The following is a 16,922-nucleotide window of genomic DNA, read 5'->3' on the forward strand; positions in this document are numbered from 1 at the left end:
CGATTCTCCCATAGGAAACAATGGGGCTGTTTGAGCTGAAAAAAAACCTAACACCTGCAAAAAAGCAGCGTTCAGCTCCTAACGCAGCCCCATTGTTTCCTATGGGGAAACACTTCCTACGTCTGCACCTAACACTCTAACATGTACCCCGAGTCTAAACACCCCTAACCTTACACTTATTAACCCCTAATCTGCCGCCCCCGCTATCGCTGACCCCTGCATTACACTTTTAACCCCTAATCTGCCGCTCCGTAAACCGCCGCCACCTACGTTATCCCTATGTACCCCTAATCTGCTGCCCTAACATCGCCGACCCCTATGTTATATTTATTAACCCCTAATCTGCCCCCCACAACGTCGCCGACACCTACCTACACTTATTAACCCCTAATCTGCCGAGCGGACCTGAGCGCTACTATAATAAATGTATTAACCCCTAATCCGCCTCACTAACCCTATCATAAATAGTATTAACCCCTAATCTGCCCTCCCTAACATCGCCGACACCTACCTTCAATTATTAACCCCTAATCTGCCGACCGGAGCTCACCGCTATTCTAATAAATGTATTAACCCCTAAAGCTAAGTCTAACCCTAACACCCCCCTAAGTTAAATATAATTTTTATCTAACGAAATAAATTAACTCTTATTAAATAAATGATTCCTATTTAAAGCTAAATACTTACCTGTAAAATAAATCCTAATATAGCTACAATATAAATTACATTTATATTATAGCTATTTTAGGATTAATATTTATTTTACAGGCAACTTTGTAATTATTTTAACCAGGTACAATAGCTATTAAATAGTTAAGAACTATTTAATAGTTACCTAGTTAAAATAATTACAAATTTACCTGTAAAATAAATCCTAACCTAAGATATAATTAAACCTAACACTACCCTATCAATAAAATAATTAAATAAACTACCTACAATTACCTACAATTAACCTAACACTACACTATCAATAAATTAATTAAACACAATTGCTACAAATAAATACAATTAAATAAACTATCTAAAGTACAAAAAATAAAAAAGAACTAAGTTACAGAAAATAAAAAAATATTTACAAACATAAGAAAAATATTACAACAATTTTAAACTAATTACACCTACTCTAAGCCCCCTAATAAAATAACAAAGACCCCCAAAATAAAAAATTCCCTACCCTATTCTAAAATACAAAAATTACAAGCTCTTTTACCTTACCAGCCCTGAACAGGGCCCTTTGCGGGGCATGCCCCAAGAATTTCAGCTCTTTTGCCTGTAAAAAAAAACATACAATACCCCCCCCCCAACATTACAACCCACCACCCACATACCCCTAATCTAACCCAAACCCCCTTAAATAAACCTAACACTAATCCCCTGAAGATCTTCCTACCTTGTCTTCACCATCCAGGTATCACCGATCCGTCCTGGCTCCAAGATCTTCATCCAACCCAAGCGGGGGTTGGCGATCCATAATCCGGTGCTCCAAAGTCTTCCTCCTATCCGGCAAGAAGAGGACATCCGGACCGGCAAACATCTTCTCCAAGCGGCATCTTCTATGTTCTTCCATCCGATGACGACCGGCTCCATCTTGAAGACCTCCAGCGCGGATCCATCCTCTTCTTCCGACGACTAGACGACGAATGACGGTTCCTTTAAGGGACGTCATCCAAGATGGCGTCCCTCGAATTCCGATTGGCTGATAGGATTCTATCAGCCAATCGGAATTAAGGTAGGAATTTTCTGATTGGCTGATGGAATCAGCCAATCAGAATCATGTTCAATCCGATTGGCTGATCCAATCAGCCAATCAGATTGAGCTCGCATTCTATTGGCTGATCGGAACAGCCAATAGAATGCGAGCTCAATCTGATTGGCTGATTGGATCAGCCAATCGGATTGAACTTGATTCTGATTGGCTGATTCCATCAGCCAATCAGAAAATTCCTACCTTAATTCCGATTGGCTGATAGAATCCTATCAGCCAATCGGAATTCGAGGGACGCCATCTTGGATGACGTCCCTTAAAGGAACCGTCATTCGTCGTCTAGTCGTCGGAAGAAGAGGATGGATCCGCGCTGGAGGTCTTCAAGATGGAGCCGGTCGTCATCGGATGGAAGAACATAGAAGATGCCGCTTGGAGAAGATGTTTGCCGGTCCGGATGTCCTCTTCTTGCCGGATAGGAGGAAGACTTTGGAGCACCGGATTATGGATCGCCAACCCCCGCTTGGGTTGGATGGTGAAGACAAGGTAGGAAGATCTTCAGGGGATTAGTGTTAGGTTTATTTAAGGGGGTTTGGGTTAGATTAGGGGTATGTGGGTGGTGGGTTGTAATGTTGGGGGGGGGGTATTGTATGTTTTTTTTTACAGGCAAAAGAGCTGAAATTCTTGGGGCATGCCCCGCAAAGGGCCCTGTTCAGGGCTGGTAAGGTAAAAGAGCTTGTAATTTTTGTATTTTAGAATAGGGTAGGGAATTTTTTATTTTGGGGGTCTTTGTTATTTTATTAGGGGGCTTAGAGTAGGTGTAATTAGTTTAAAATTGTTGTAATATTTTTCTTATGTTTGTAAATATTTTTTTATTTTCTGTAACTTAGTTCTTTTTTATTTTTTGTACTTTAGATAGTTTATTTAATTGTATTTATTTGTAGCAATTGTGTTTAATTAATTTATTGATAGTGTAGTGTTAGGTTAATTGTAGGTAATTGTAGGTAGTTTATTTAATTATTTTATTGATAGGGTAGTGTTAGGTTTAATTATATCTTAGGTTAGGATTTATTTTACAGGTAAATTTGTAATTATTTTAACTAGGTAACTATTAAATAGTTCTTAACTATTTAATAGCTATTGTACCTGGTTAAAATAATTACAAAGTTGCCTGTAAAATAAATATTAATCCTAAAATAGCTATAATATAAATGTAATTTATATTGTAGCTATATTAGGATTTATTTTACAGGTAAGTATTTAGCTTTAAATAGGAATCATTTATTTAATAAGAGTTAATTTATTTCGTTAGATAAAAATTATATTTAACTTAGGGGGGTGTTAGTGTTAGGGTTAGACTTAGCTTTAGGGGTTAATACATTTATTAGAATAGCGGTGAGCTCCGGTCGGCAGATTAGGGGTTAATAAGTGTAGGTAGGTGTCGGCGACGTTGTGGGGGGCAGATTAGGGGTTAATAAATATAACATAGGGGTCGGCGATGTTAGGGGCAGCAGATTAGGGGTACATAGGGATAACGTAGGTGGCGGCGAATTGCGGTCGGAAGATTAGGGGTTAATTATTTTAAGTAGCTTGCGGCGACGTTGTGGGGGGCAAGTTAGGGGTTAATAAATATAATATAGGGGTCGGCGGGGTTAGGGGCAGCAGATTAGGGGTACATAAGTATAACGTAGGTGGCGGTCGGCAGATTAGGGGTTAAAAATTTTAATCGAGTGGCGGCGATGTGGGGGGACCTCGGTTTAGGGGTACATAGGTAGTTTATGGGTGTTAGTGTACTTTAGGGTACAGTAGTTAAGAGCTTTAGAAACCGGCGTTAGCCAGAAAGCTCTTAACTCCTGCTTTTTTCAGGCGGCTGGAATCTTGTCGTTAGAGCTCTAACGCTCACTGCAGAAACGACTCTAAATACCAGCGTTAGAAAGATCCCATTGAAAAGATAGGCTACGCAAATGGCGTAGGGGGATCTGCGGTATGGAAAAGTCGCGGCTGAAAAGTGAGCGTTAGACCCTTTAATCACTGACTCCAAATACCAGCGGGCGCCCAAAACCAGCGTTAGGAGCCTCTAACGCTGGTTTTGACGGCTACCGCCGAACTCTAAATCTAGGCCTAAGTCTTTTAAAAAAAAAAAAATTTTTAAAACAAAGACTCAATGTATTTTTTTATTTTCAACATCTTACAGTAACCGACCTCAAACCTTACAAATTTCAAGGGAATTTGTTAATGCAATCCAAAGTTACAAGTACCCAAAAACTAGGGTTTAACAATGCACCTAAAATATAACCTTTATTTTGCTCTCCTGTTTTATTTTATAGTTTTTTATGCCCCCTGGTGGTTGGTTCCAGTAAAAAAATCTGGAAAAAAAATCTTACTATTTTGATTGGTCTCTTTCGAACCCATAATATAATGTTATAAGTTTAAAATATTTTTTACTGTATATAAGCAAACTTCATATGACTAATTAATTAGGGGGAGAAGTGTTACACACATGTGATTCAAATTGTTTAAAAGCCAAACAGAAGGATCACATGGCAGAGAAAGTCAACACCATTCCTCATCCAGTAATGTTCATAAGAGTAGTAGAAAACTAACAATGAGCGTTTACTGAGATAATAAACATCTGTGCATAGAATCAGTTTATTTTCTTCTAACTAAAATATTACAAGTATACTGAGCACGTTTCAGCTTATATCCAGCTTTCCTCAGGAGAAGGAATAATAAGTTGGGTATATGCACATCGCTATATTTATCTTAGTAAGTGCCATAAAATATGTTGAGATCTGTGCATATTCTAAAAGGGCTAATTAAGTAAAAATAGCTTGCATAAAAAAAAAATGTTTACAAATTGCTGGCAAGTATTTTAAAATAATTTTCAAAAATAAGCACAATGACTTTCATATCTGTGTTTTCTGGAGTAGACTGATCCACCCCACCCCCCTATCAGTGTTTAACATCAGAAGCACAGGCATTGTATTTAAACTGAATTCACAGCAGCTTATTTGCTTCTAGGCCTGCTCCAGCAGATGAGTGTTAAAGTCTTGCATTCTACCATATCAATGGATGGATATAGATGCAGCCATAAAAGGAATTGTGTGGGGGGGAGTTAGAGCCGTACAATCCAGACACTTAAAAAAAAAGTGTTAATAGAAAGGCACTTCAGTATACATTTGCAGATAAAGTAATTAAAGTACATATTATTATATTTTGTCTCTATCCCAACTTGTTTTATGTCCCTTTAACCATTAATCCTTTAAAATCAGTACTAGCAGCTTCCCTTACTGAGTTATGCTGTGTAATCATTTATGCAAATGTATGTAAATAAGCACAGTCATTAGTTTTTTTCCAAAAAAAGTCGTCAAACCCTAGAATCAGCATAACTGTTGCTACATTTAATGGAAAATCAGTGTCCAGCATCGTTTGTTTTCTTATTTTATTGAAATGTACAATGTATACAGCATAAAGAAAGCAAACAAGGAATTTGCTGTCACTGAGTGCATAAGAAGGATGCTTTATTTCTTGTGTTTTTATTTTCGTCTATGTTTGTGTCCCTTTGATGCGTTTGAGGATTCTTTACAAGTATTCTTTGCTGTTTAACTTAAATATTCAAAAAATCCTGTGAAAAGCAGCCTATTACATTGGGACAATTCAACAGCATTAGAATACTGGGCCACAAATGCATTTGAAAATCCAGAGATAAGCGAGTATCACAGGATTATTAAATGGATAGGAGAGGTTTTAAAACTAAAAAGCTGTGCAAAAATCCAGGCAAGACACTTTTCTTGTTAATTCTCAATTGGAACGGGAGCCTAAGAAAGTTGTGTATTAAAGGGTCATCCTAGTAGACAAATAACAAGTTTTAATTTGTCAGAGCATGGAATTTTAAGACTACGACCCTTTAATGCTATGGGGCCTATCTATCAAGCTCTGAAAGGAGCTTGACGGCCCGTGAAACAGCAGTTATGAAGCAGCGGTCACAAAGACCGCTGCTCCATAACCTGTCCGCCTGCTCTGAGCAGGCGGACAGACATCGCCGGAAATCAACCCGATCGAGTACAATTGGGTTGATTGACACCTCCCTGCTGGCGGCCCATTGGCCGCGAGTCTGCAGGGGGCAGCGTTGCACCAGCAGCTAACGTATTGCTCTCCGCATTCAGCGAGGTCTGGCGGACCTGATCCGCACTGTCGGATCAGGTCCGCCAGACTTTGTTAAATAGAGGCCTATGTGTTTAACCCCCCGCAACGTAAACATATCGCTTGGGCAGAACACTGCTAGTCCCAAGCGGAAACTGCTGCTGATCCAATTAGCTTTGCTAGTTGCACCACTTAGAACATGTAAGTTTAAAACTATGGGGCCTATTTATCAACCTCCGTATGGAACTTGATGCCCCGTGTTTTTTTCTAAAGACCGCTGCTCCATAACCTTTCCACCTTTTCTGAGGCGGCGGACAGACATCGCTGGAAATCAACCCGATTGGGTTGATTGACACCCCCTGCTAGCGTCCGATTGGCTGCGAATCTGCAGGGGGCGGTATTGCACCAGCAGTTCACCAGAACTGCTTGTGCAATGATAAATCAGCATTTATTGATGTGCAGCGGACATGATCCGCAATATAGGATCATGTCCGCTCGCACGTTCTTAAATAGGCCCCTATAACTATAATAACCCTTTAATATTTTTAATTGTATTAAAACAGTTTAGCAAACACTAAACATCAGTATAAATACATATTCATGTACACAGATAGCTACAGTTTCACAACTAATTATGACAACATTTGATTTTTTGGTGAAATTAAACTGTATAAATGTCTCATTTCTTTCCTGTCATAGATAAAAAAAAAATAAGATTCATAATGATTTCTCCTTTCTAATAACACTTGTGCGCTGACGCAGCCTGCAGATCACCCCATCCATGGGACGAAGAGTTCCTGCATCTAAAATCTTAAAGCTTTGCCCATCGACTAGCTGGATCTCAAATCTCTGCAGCAGTTTTGTCATTACAACTTTGGCCTCCATCTGAAAAAAAAAAAATCAGAATTAAAAAAAGAGCATTAAAGTATTGGTTTCTATATGTATAACAGTACGTGTTTGCCATTAAAGCGACATGAAACCTACATTTTTTTGTTTGTTAAGTCAGACAAAGCATACAATTTTAATAACAGTTATAAAACTGCTTCCATATATTGTTCGAGTTACGTGCATGCTCCTAAACCTTTCTACCTGCCTTTCAACAAAGAATAGAAATAGAACAAAGTCAAAATAAAAATTAAAGTGTTTTTACAAATGTTACACTCTGAATCTGTTTTTTGGGAGTTTTATTTCCTTTGAAACACTGCATTGCAAAATATTTGCGTACAAACTAAGGCTAAAATACGCATTGAGCAATATTGATTATGTGAAACTAAGGGTCCATCAATCAGTAGCGGTTGATTTGGCATTACAAGTCATTATTATTATATTTGCAAAATGTACCTTTATTACTTATCTACTTTTAATATGGCTTTTAAAAACAAAATGTATGCTTACCTGATACATTATTTTCTTTCCTGGCATGGAGAGTCCACGAAAACCATTCTAATTACTAGTGGGAATTCAACTCCTGGCCATCAGGAGGAGGCAAAGAACACCCCAGCAAGGTTTCAAGTATCGCTCCCACTTCCCATGAACCCCCAGTCATTCAGCCAAGAGAATACGGAAAGAGAAGAGACAGAAAGGGTATAGAGGTGTCTGAGGTTTAGAAAAGATATCATCCGTCTTAAAATAAAACAAGGGCAGGTAGTGGACTCTCCATGCGAGGAAATTAAAGAATTTATCAGGCAAGCATCAATTTTCTTTTCTTTCCAATGGCATATTGTTTAATATTGTATTCCTCATCTGAATCATGAAAGAAAAATTTTGGGTTTCATGTCCCTTTAACTGAAAAGCTTTAAAACCTGAAGATAGAATTTTAGAGCATGGACCCACGTCCAGGATGAAAAACATACTCCCATCTGAGAAGGAGTAGAACACAATAAAGGAAAGACAAATTCCTGAATGATATTGTGGTCCGAAGACACTTTAGGAAAAAACTCCACGCGGAAAGAACAGAAGGAGAATTATGCTGCAGAGCTGCAATTTCTGAGACTCAACGAGCAGAAGAAACAACTAAAGCTAGATCTGAACCTGAATATTTCTAGTCCTAGGTTTAGTATGAAACCTACTGAACTAAACCGATTCCTTAACAAAATTAACATCTACAGAATACATAGGCCCAAATGAGGCCTACTGCAAACCCAGAAGAACCAGAATAAGGCTCTAAAGAGAAGCAATAGAAATGAACCCAGGCTGATACTTGACCCAGTCCTGAACAACCAGGCTGAACGATCGTAAAGTCAGCAGTAACAAAAAGGCCATAGATGATAGACAAGCCCATCTCCAGACACTCCTGGAGAAAGGACAAAATACAGGGAACTCACAATTAAAAAACAAAGAAAATCCCAGAGATTCACACCAGTATGGAAGAGCACCCAACTATATGGAATATATGTGAGATACTGGCTTACGAGCCTGGATCAAGGAAACAAAGACCATAAACGAACCTCTGTCTAGACAAGACTAGGCGAACAGTCCAAGCAGTCAGCTTCCAAGATCTAGATTGGAAGTAGAAAAGAACCCTGAAGTAAAAAGTCCCGCCTTGGCGGAAATCTCCATGAAGGAGAGGACTCTTCACCAGGTCCACACACCAAATATCCCATAATACAAAGTCCTCTGATAAGGGACATATCAGATATTAAACTGATAAAAGCAGATACTGCACTCGATCTTAGTCAAAAACCAAAAAGCACTTCTCTGTGAACAAGCTGGAAAAATATAAAAACTGGATCCAGCTACAATAGGGATCCAGACTTAATAAATTGATATAGATATATTGTGGTTGTAAGATATTACTTGTTACAATGACTTGCTAATAAAGATTGTTTACTTGGATGAGACTACATCTCCCAGCATGTGTGTGAGAAAAAAACATTTCACACATACAATAAAGCAGTACCAATAATGTTACTGATACGGAGTCATCAGAGAGGAAGGTCAAATGAAGGAAAATTGGGCCAATCCCAAAAAACCCCAAGATCTATCACCTAAAAAGCTGGCGATCTTGAAATTCGAAGAACAATCAAGACACCATCCAGCCTAACTCTGGAACCCCCCTCTAGAAGGATATCATGGAAAATACTTCCAGAGTAAGATACCACTCTCCAAGGAGAAAAATCTGCCTGATCAGAAATATGCTTCCCAGATGTAGACCTGGGAAGAGAAGTAAAAATGAGGTAGTTGTGAGTCTCCACCCACCGAAGGATACGAGACACTTCCTTCATAAACTAATAAACTCCTGAAACCCAGTTTATCCCAAAAAGGACTTCAGAAGCACATGCCTCTGGAATGATCCTGACAGAGCCACCAGGACAGAAAATCTTTCTCCATGGAATCTGCGAGAGAGGTCTCAGAAGTCTTCTTTCCCTGGTCTGAGGAAGAAGATTGTAGCTGTCTCAGATGGAAACAAGCCATGAGACCATTATCAGGCAAATCATGTCAAAAGGGACAAAATGCTATAAAAGGCTAGATGTACCAGATAAACAACCACGAAAGCCTAAACAGCTTGAAGACACACATTCCAAGTGCGAGAAACTGAGGTAAGTTCAAACTGCAAATTGTCCACAGTGAATAACTGACTTAAAGTGGCCTGGCCGAGGTCAACAAGGTATTTACATGTGGGGAAACCCGCTATGAGAGGCCATACCAGTTAGTTGATGCACTACATGACTGTGAGCTTTTATGCCTGTGGCAGCCCTGAATTTAAAGAGAGTATCTCAAGTTAGAGAAACACTAAGTAGCACGTACAAAGAATCTAGCTTTACAGTGCAGAGGATATGAGCACTCCATATAAAAACCTGACTCTGAGCGCTGTATATTCTGCTAAAGTATGTGACATTTTGTCACCAATATCATATTAGTGATTATTCCTTACTCCCAAAACCCAGAATGGGTAGGAGTGAAGAGTTAATAAGCTGTAATAGGGATCTGGGGCTAAACGGAGTACAAAGTTGCCAACACACTCACTGCTGATTATCAACTTAATCCCCTAATATATCCTGCCAGAAAATTATTGTTGTCCTGCCTGGACTTTATCCTTAACATAAAACTTAAGGGACCACCAGTTATTAAGGTTAGGGGAGTCTACTGGCGTCATCTCCCAAGAACCATGCAGGGTAGGAGTATATGAACTTTAAAAAACAAAACAAAAAATCCCAAGATCTATATGGAAGGGTGACAATCTGAAAGCATATATAAAACAGGCACAACCTTGCTGGGAAGAAGTACAAGATAAAGTATTGATACCCCTTGCAGTAAAAGAAGTCATAAGTTGTATGTATTACGACACTGTATACTTGTTCCTGGAATATACCCCATGTGAAAAGGATTCTAGATTTATGCTGGGATCTATTGGAGGAAAAAATTGTGGCCAGAGGAAGTGCAAATGTAACTTATGTTTTTTTAATATAGTGCTTCCATGGCGTTCCTGGAATTTGCACTGATATAGCACCCTGGGCTGGCTTTCTCTGGTGTTTGACCTCCATTAGAGACATTTATAAACTGAATATGTCTCCTATGAATACAGTGCTCTTATTGGGTTTGTGGAATACGCACTGATACAGGATCCTTGGCTGTCTCTTCATGGTGCTTAACTACGCCACATTTGTTTATCTTCAGAGAATTATACAAATTGCATATGCCCTTTTAAGTTTATAGTGCTCTCACTGGCCCTTGGAATACGCATTGATTTAGGACTTTTGGATGTTTCTCTCTGGTGTTCAACTTTATTATATATGAACAGCATCAGAGAAGTTTACAGATTGCATATGTTTTATGTGTAAAGTGCTTTCATTGTGTATTTGGAATATGTATTGATATAAGACCCTTGGCTTTTTTTTCTTTGCTGTTTAATCATAGTATATTTGACAATATTAGAGAAATGTATGGAATACATAGAAGCTAGTTTGTGAATTTTTAAGCTTGTTCTGATTACTAACTTAAGTTTATTTCCCCTGCATAGGTTACACAGGAATCTACTTAAAACAGGATTACTAATATACTGATATTGATAGCCAGAGGATATTTATCTTGATCTAATGGAATAACCTGACCCCCAGGTAGTAGATACCTTATAAAGGTTATCAATAAATAGATTTGGTAACAATACCTAGCCACCATTAGGGAAGTTGACTGGTAGTCTACAATTAATGTATGGATTCTGGTGATAAATACTAACTTACCAATATAAGATCCTGTATGTGGGGAATAGGGAATCGTATAGGAGGTCTATACATTTTTTTTTCAATTTTCCTTTGGAGGATATCAGGCATTTGTGAGAAAGCATATTTTTGTTGGGTAGTGGTAGGCATTGGTTTAAGTCACGTCACTATAGGAGGAGAGCTCTTTGAACTCGACTCCCATATTTGCACAGTTCTCTCTCTACGAGGCCATAACACACAATAGTTTGATATTCACATATTAAGTTGCAGCACGATACTTTAATACACTTGACGCTCACTTACACCTTTCCCCCCTCCCCCCTTTTTTTTCTTTCACTTCACTTGTTGTGCACACTATTTTTTTTCACCTTTTACACATGGAAATATATATTGCCTCTAGTAGGGGTAATTCACCAGCAATTCCGCCAAAACACAGAGAAAAGAAAAATGCTAAAGCTATTGAACCTAACTCAGATACATCACAAGAACAAGCTGAGGTTAATATTACTAGTTTAGGAATAACTGACATAGTAACACAAATATCCAAAGTCATTTCCTCTCAGCTCGATTCACTCAAAAATGAGATTAAACAAGAAATGAATGGTTTGACCAACGAGATAAGGCAATTTGCCTCAAGAATGAACAAGGTTGAAACTAGGGTGTCTGATTTGGAACATAGTACTAATCAATTAGAACATGCCAATATATCATATAGCAATAGTAAGGCATCTGTACAAGCAAGATCGGAAGACCTAGAGGACCCCTCTAGGCGGAATAACCTCAGGATTGTAGGTTTACCCGAAACTTTAGAATATCAAAACCTAATGTACTTCATTACAGATACCCTATCGAAATTATTAAATGTACAGATTATGGATCAGCCTATTCAGATTGAAAAAATACATAGGGTAGGTCCAATATGGAAAAATCTTGATGGTTCCCCCAAACCTAGACCCATTGTTGCAAAGTTCCTTCACTTTCAGGACAAAATCAATTTTCTTAGGAGCTATAGGAAAAGCAGTCCTCTGGTATTAGATCAAAATAAGGTTTTTTATTTCAGGAATTTTCAGCTGAGACTTTGGCTAAGAGGAGAGAAATGTCTCCTTTTTGCTCAAAGCTAATAAAAGCAAATTTTAATATCAAAATGGTATACCCTGCTAAATTTATTCTGACTTGTGATGGATATACTAAGGTATTAAGTTCTGTACAAGAAGCAAAAGATTTCTGTAAAGAGAACAATGTAGACTAGAATAACATAAATTATGCTTACCTGATAATTTTATTTCCATCGTGGGGAGGAGAGTCCATAGCTTCATTCCTTACTTTTGGGAAATAAGAACCTGGCCACCAGGAGGAGGCAAAGACAACACAGCCAAAGGCTTAAATACCTCCCCCACTCCCCTCACTCCCCAGTCATTCTGCCAAGGGAACAAGGAACAGTAGGAAAAATATCAGGGTATAAATGGTGCCAGAAGATAAATTAAATTTAGGTCCGCCCACCGGAGTTACGGGCGGGAGCCGTGGACTCTCCTCCCCACGATGGAAATATTATTATCAGGTAAGTTATTCCATGTAAGAATGGAGTACAGTGGTCTCTCTCTCATGGTTCCTGTATCCCTCCTCTCCTGTATTATATGCTATGTAGTACAGTTCTTTCATTGGTACACAATATATTTTAGATGCAGAAAGTTACACTTAAATTTCTCTCCTGGAATGTTAGGGGGTAACCTCCCCAATTAAGAGAAAGACTATAAACAATTGGGGCAACATAAACCAGACATAGTAATGCTACAGGAAACACATTTGAGAGAATCTGAAACATTGAAACTAAAAAGTAAATGGGTTGGAGAGGTTGTTTCTGCACCATGTTCTGATAGAAAAAATGGAGTGGTCATGTTATTAAGTAAACATTTGTCATACAAAATCTTAGATAAAATTATAGACCCAGAAGGCAGATTTCAGATTATTAACATAGAAATAGATAAAACTGTTTTCATTTTATGTAACAAATATGGTCCCAATGTGGTTGATAATGTATTTTGGGATACACTATCTCTAAAATGAATGGAATTCAGTGGGAAGAATTTAATCATTGTAGGGGATTTGAATTTAACACCTATTACCAACTTGGATAGATTGAATAATAGATTGTAAATAAAAGAGATAGGAAAACACGTATATTTCAGAGTTTCTGCAATAAAGTTGGGGTGCGGGATATATGGTGTATTCAAAATCCTGACGTGAGAGCCTATACATGTATGTCCAAAGGACATCAAACAATGTCCATATAGATATGTTTTTAGTTACAGAAAAGTTGTCAGGTTTAGAATTAAAAGCTAATATTAATGACATAGTGGTGCCGGATCATGCGATTATCTCTGCAACCTATTTACTCTAATAACTTATTTTTTGCAATTTATTTATTGCAAAATCCCAAATTTTAGAATTATTTAAAATATAGCTGTTTGGAGTTCTTAAATCATAATTATACATACAGAAATAAGGTGGAGGTATTCTGGGAAATGGGGAAAGCAGTCCTCCGCGTTGAAATCAAAGCCTATCTAGTTAGTCTTAAAAAAAAATACAATAAAAAAAACAACAAGACATAAAGCTATCTAATAGCGTCAAAAACAGTTATAAAACATACCTTGCCAACTTAACTAAAGATACATGGAATACATACATAGTGGTGCCGGATCATGCGATTATCTCTGCAACCTATTTACTCTAATAACTTATTTTTTGCAATTTATTTATTGCAAAATCCCAAATTTTAGAATTATTTAAAATATAGCTGTTTGGAGTTCTTAAATCATAATTATACATACAGAAATAAGGTGGAGGTATTCTGGGAAATGGGGAAAGCAGTCCTCCGCGTTGAAATCAAAGCCTATCTAGTTAGTCTTAAAAAAAAATACAATAAAAAAAACAACAAGACATAAAGCTATCTAATAGCGTCAAAAACAGTTATAAAACATACCTTGCCAACTTAACTAAAGATACATGGAATACATATATAAATCTTAAGACACAGAGGGATTTATTTATTAAACATAAGATGAAACAAGAAAGTTTAGCCAGTATTACTAGACAAAAATCAAATAATCATATCGGAGCAATTAGGTCAGACAAGAACAGAGCTACATCTAATGTAGAGATAAAAAAGATTTTTCTAAAATGTTTCCAAAAAATATACACAGCTGAGAGCCCTGACGTGGAACTGAAGGCTTCATTTTGGAGTAAATTGAAGCTACGTAGATTATCGCAGGTAGCATTACAGCAACTCAACAATGCTATAACAGTACAAGAAATTGCAGATGGCAATATTTTTTCTAGATTAAATAAAGACCCTGGACCAGATGCATTACCTGCAGAATTCTTGTAGAGCAAGTCACCCCTATTCTACACAGATTATTCAATGTTTACTATACTAACAATACCCTGTGTTCACCGAATTTCGCTGCATCCAACATTTCTTTAATATTTAAAAAAGATAAAGATTCAGAGAATCCGTCCTCCTATAGACCAATATCCTTGCTCAATTATGATTATAAATTACTAGCGTCAATAATTGCTAACCGACTCAAACCATATCTTATTTCAATAATTCAGGAAAACCAAGCAGGCTTTATGCCTGGCCTTAACCATGTTAAAAATATACACAAGATGATGCTGGTATTGGATATTTATTGGAATGAACTTAGACATAAAAATATATCTAAAATGTTGGATGCAGCAATCTTGACAGTGGATGTGCAGAAAGCATTTGATTATATAAATTAGGACCACTTTTCTGTGCATTAGAAAAATTTGGCTTCTCTGGTAATTTTACAAATCTTATCCACTTAATCTAAAACAATCCAACTTCAGCAATTATAATTAATGGATCAGTAACAGAAAGATTTAGACTGAACAGGGGGACTAGACATGGGTGCCCTCTTTCCCCGCTCCTTTTAATATATCTCTGGAACTATTGGCAATTCTGCTGAGACAACAATTAGCAGGTATCCAATTTGGTGGTCAAAATTTTGTGCTCTCCCTCTATGCCAACGATTTGTTGATATATTTAAGTAATCTGGAGGAAACCTTGCCAAAACTACTATCTGATATACAGTCGTTTGGGTCTACAGTATATCAGGCCATAAAATTAATCTTGGGAAAACTGAACTATTATGGTTAAATAAGTCTGTCAAATTAGCTGTTAAACATCCCTTCAAAGAGGTTCAACAAATAAAAGAATTGGGAATAATTTTAACTATATTATTATATCTTATTCAAAATATTCTGCTGCTCTTGCGTAAAAGGGATTTGATAAGGTTCAATCAAGTTTGCACTAAATTCATTTGGAAGGGAAAGAGATCATGAATCTCTCTAAAGAAATTAATGAGGTGTAAAGAAGCTGCAGGATTATCATTCCCGAATGTGAAATACTATAACCTAGCCACATTATTGAAATTTGCAATAGATTGAATAACTAAACAGGAATGTGTTTCATTTTTACAATGTGGATCCAATATAAGAGCACCATTTGAATGAAAAGCCATTCTGCACTGCCCAAAGGACAAATTGCCAGATAAAATTGCTATGAGAAATATAAAGGAGGAACAGCAGCACCTATAGAGCACTCAACAGCAGGTCTATCAAATTATAAAGGGAGGGGAAATCACCTCTCAGGTTACAATAAAACGTAACATTTAATAATACTCATAAAAAATAAGGAGAATGTGTGGTGTATATGCAATAAGACTTAGATTAAAATACCACAAAGGTAATGAGTCTCAACAGCCTAGAGAGTCAATGAGAAACAGTGAAATTCACATATCAAATCTATTAAAGTGACCAAGTGCAAAGCAGCCCTGATAGCCAGGTGACAAGCAACACCAAATATTAAACTGAAACTAGAGGAGAATCCTCACACAAAATAAGCTAGTTAAGGTGTATGCTTGTGAGAGCAGTATTATCAGTGATGCGCTATATGGCTTTGTCAAAGGCTAACCTGAGCCGGGTTACCCTTCCTCTAGAAATACTAGTAACTGGCCAATCATAGGGGCGTAATATAGCACGCCCTCACAACAACCTATCACAGAGCAGAGGCAGGTCATTGGATAATCGTAGGTCACGTTGTGAAGTCATTGAATCCATAGTAAGAATTAAACAATAATAGTTTACTCAGTAATTTCCAAAGAAGACTGCGTGTACCAATCGATACATAGAGATCCGATCATGTGACATTAATGTCACCACTAGGACTGTAATCGCTAATGTAAGCCTAGCTTCCTAAACTAAAGTGAGTAATCTCATTGTAAACGAGTAATGAGTGTCTAGCAAAGCAGAAAAAGACCACTGGCTAGTCATCAGTCACGTGGCATTGTGATGTCATTGAGTCCATAGCAATGGTAAATAAAAGAAGTTCAATCTGTAATACCCAATGAAAGAATGCATGTGTCAGTTAGTTAGTCCAGATCCGATCACATGAATTAACGTCACCACTAGAACCATAAATTACTAAGGACAGTATGATTTACTGAGTTGTCTTATTATAGACAATTGATGCGAGTCTAATTTACATGTATAGATAATCATACTGATCTGATTCAAGTGCATCCATTGTACCTGTTATCATCTAAACAAGTTTTAATGACATGAGCGCATTAGGTAGAAATCACTAGAACCTTAGGTGGTCACTGATCATGTGATCCCATGACAAGAGCATATCTAGGGCAACGATGTAAACAACAATGCCAGCTCCGCAATATAACACTTAAATAAGCAGGGAAATGTACAATATAGTAGTTGATAAGTCTGGTCATATTATACAAATATAGTCACAGATAAAATTGCTAACTTTCGGGTAGATTACGAGTATTGTGTTATGAGCTGTGCGGTGCTAACGTGCAGTTTTTTCTCGCCGCTAA

General features: G+C 37.5%; 1 protein-coding gene and 1 non-coding gene across 2 annotated transcripts in view; both read right to left on the bottom strand.

Moving 5' to 3' along the window:
- Positions 1-3,866: 3,866 nt before the first annotated feature.
- LOC128644854 (cholesterol 24-hydroxylase) overlaps positions 3,867-16,922 on the bottom strand; it is a 104,301-nt gene continuing 91,245 nt past the window's right edge. The window contains exon 15 of the mRNA XM_053697473.1: positions 3,867-6,733. Within this exon, the coding sequence (XP_053553448.1) occupies positions 6,566-6,733 (168 nt within the window). The 3' untranslated portion in view covers positions 3,867-6,565. The remainder of the gene's footprint in view (positions 6,734-16,922) is intronic.
- LOC128646311 (U2 spliceosomal RNA) lies at positions 8,354-8,542 on the bottom strand. Its single transcript, XR_008400266.1, has one exon. It is a non-coding gene; the product is annotated as a U2 spliceosomal RNA (small nuclear RNA).

Source organism: Bombina bombina, chromosome 1 (assembly GCF_027579735.1).
Source record: "Bombina bombina isolate aBomBom1 chromosome 1, aBomBom1.pri, whole genome shotgun sequence".
In the NCBI taxonomy this organism is placed as follows: domain Eukaryota; kingdom Metazoa; phylum Chordata; class Amphibia; order Anura; family Bombinatoridae; genus Bombina; species Bombina bombina.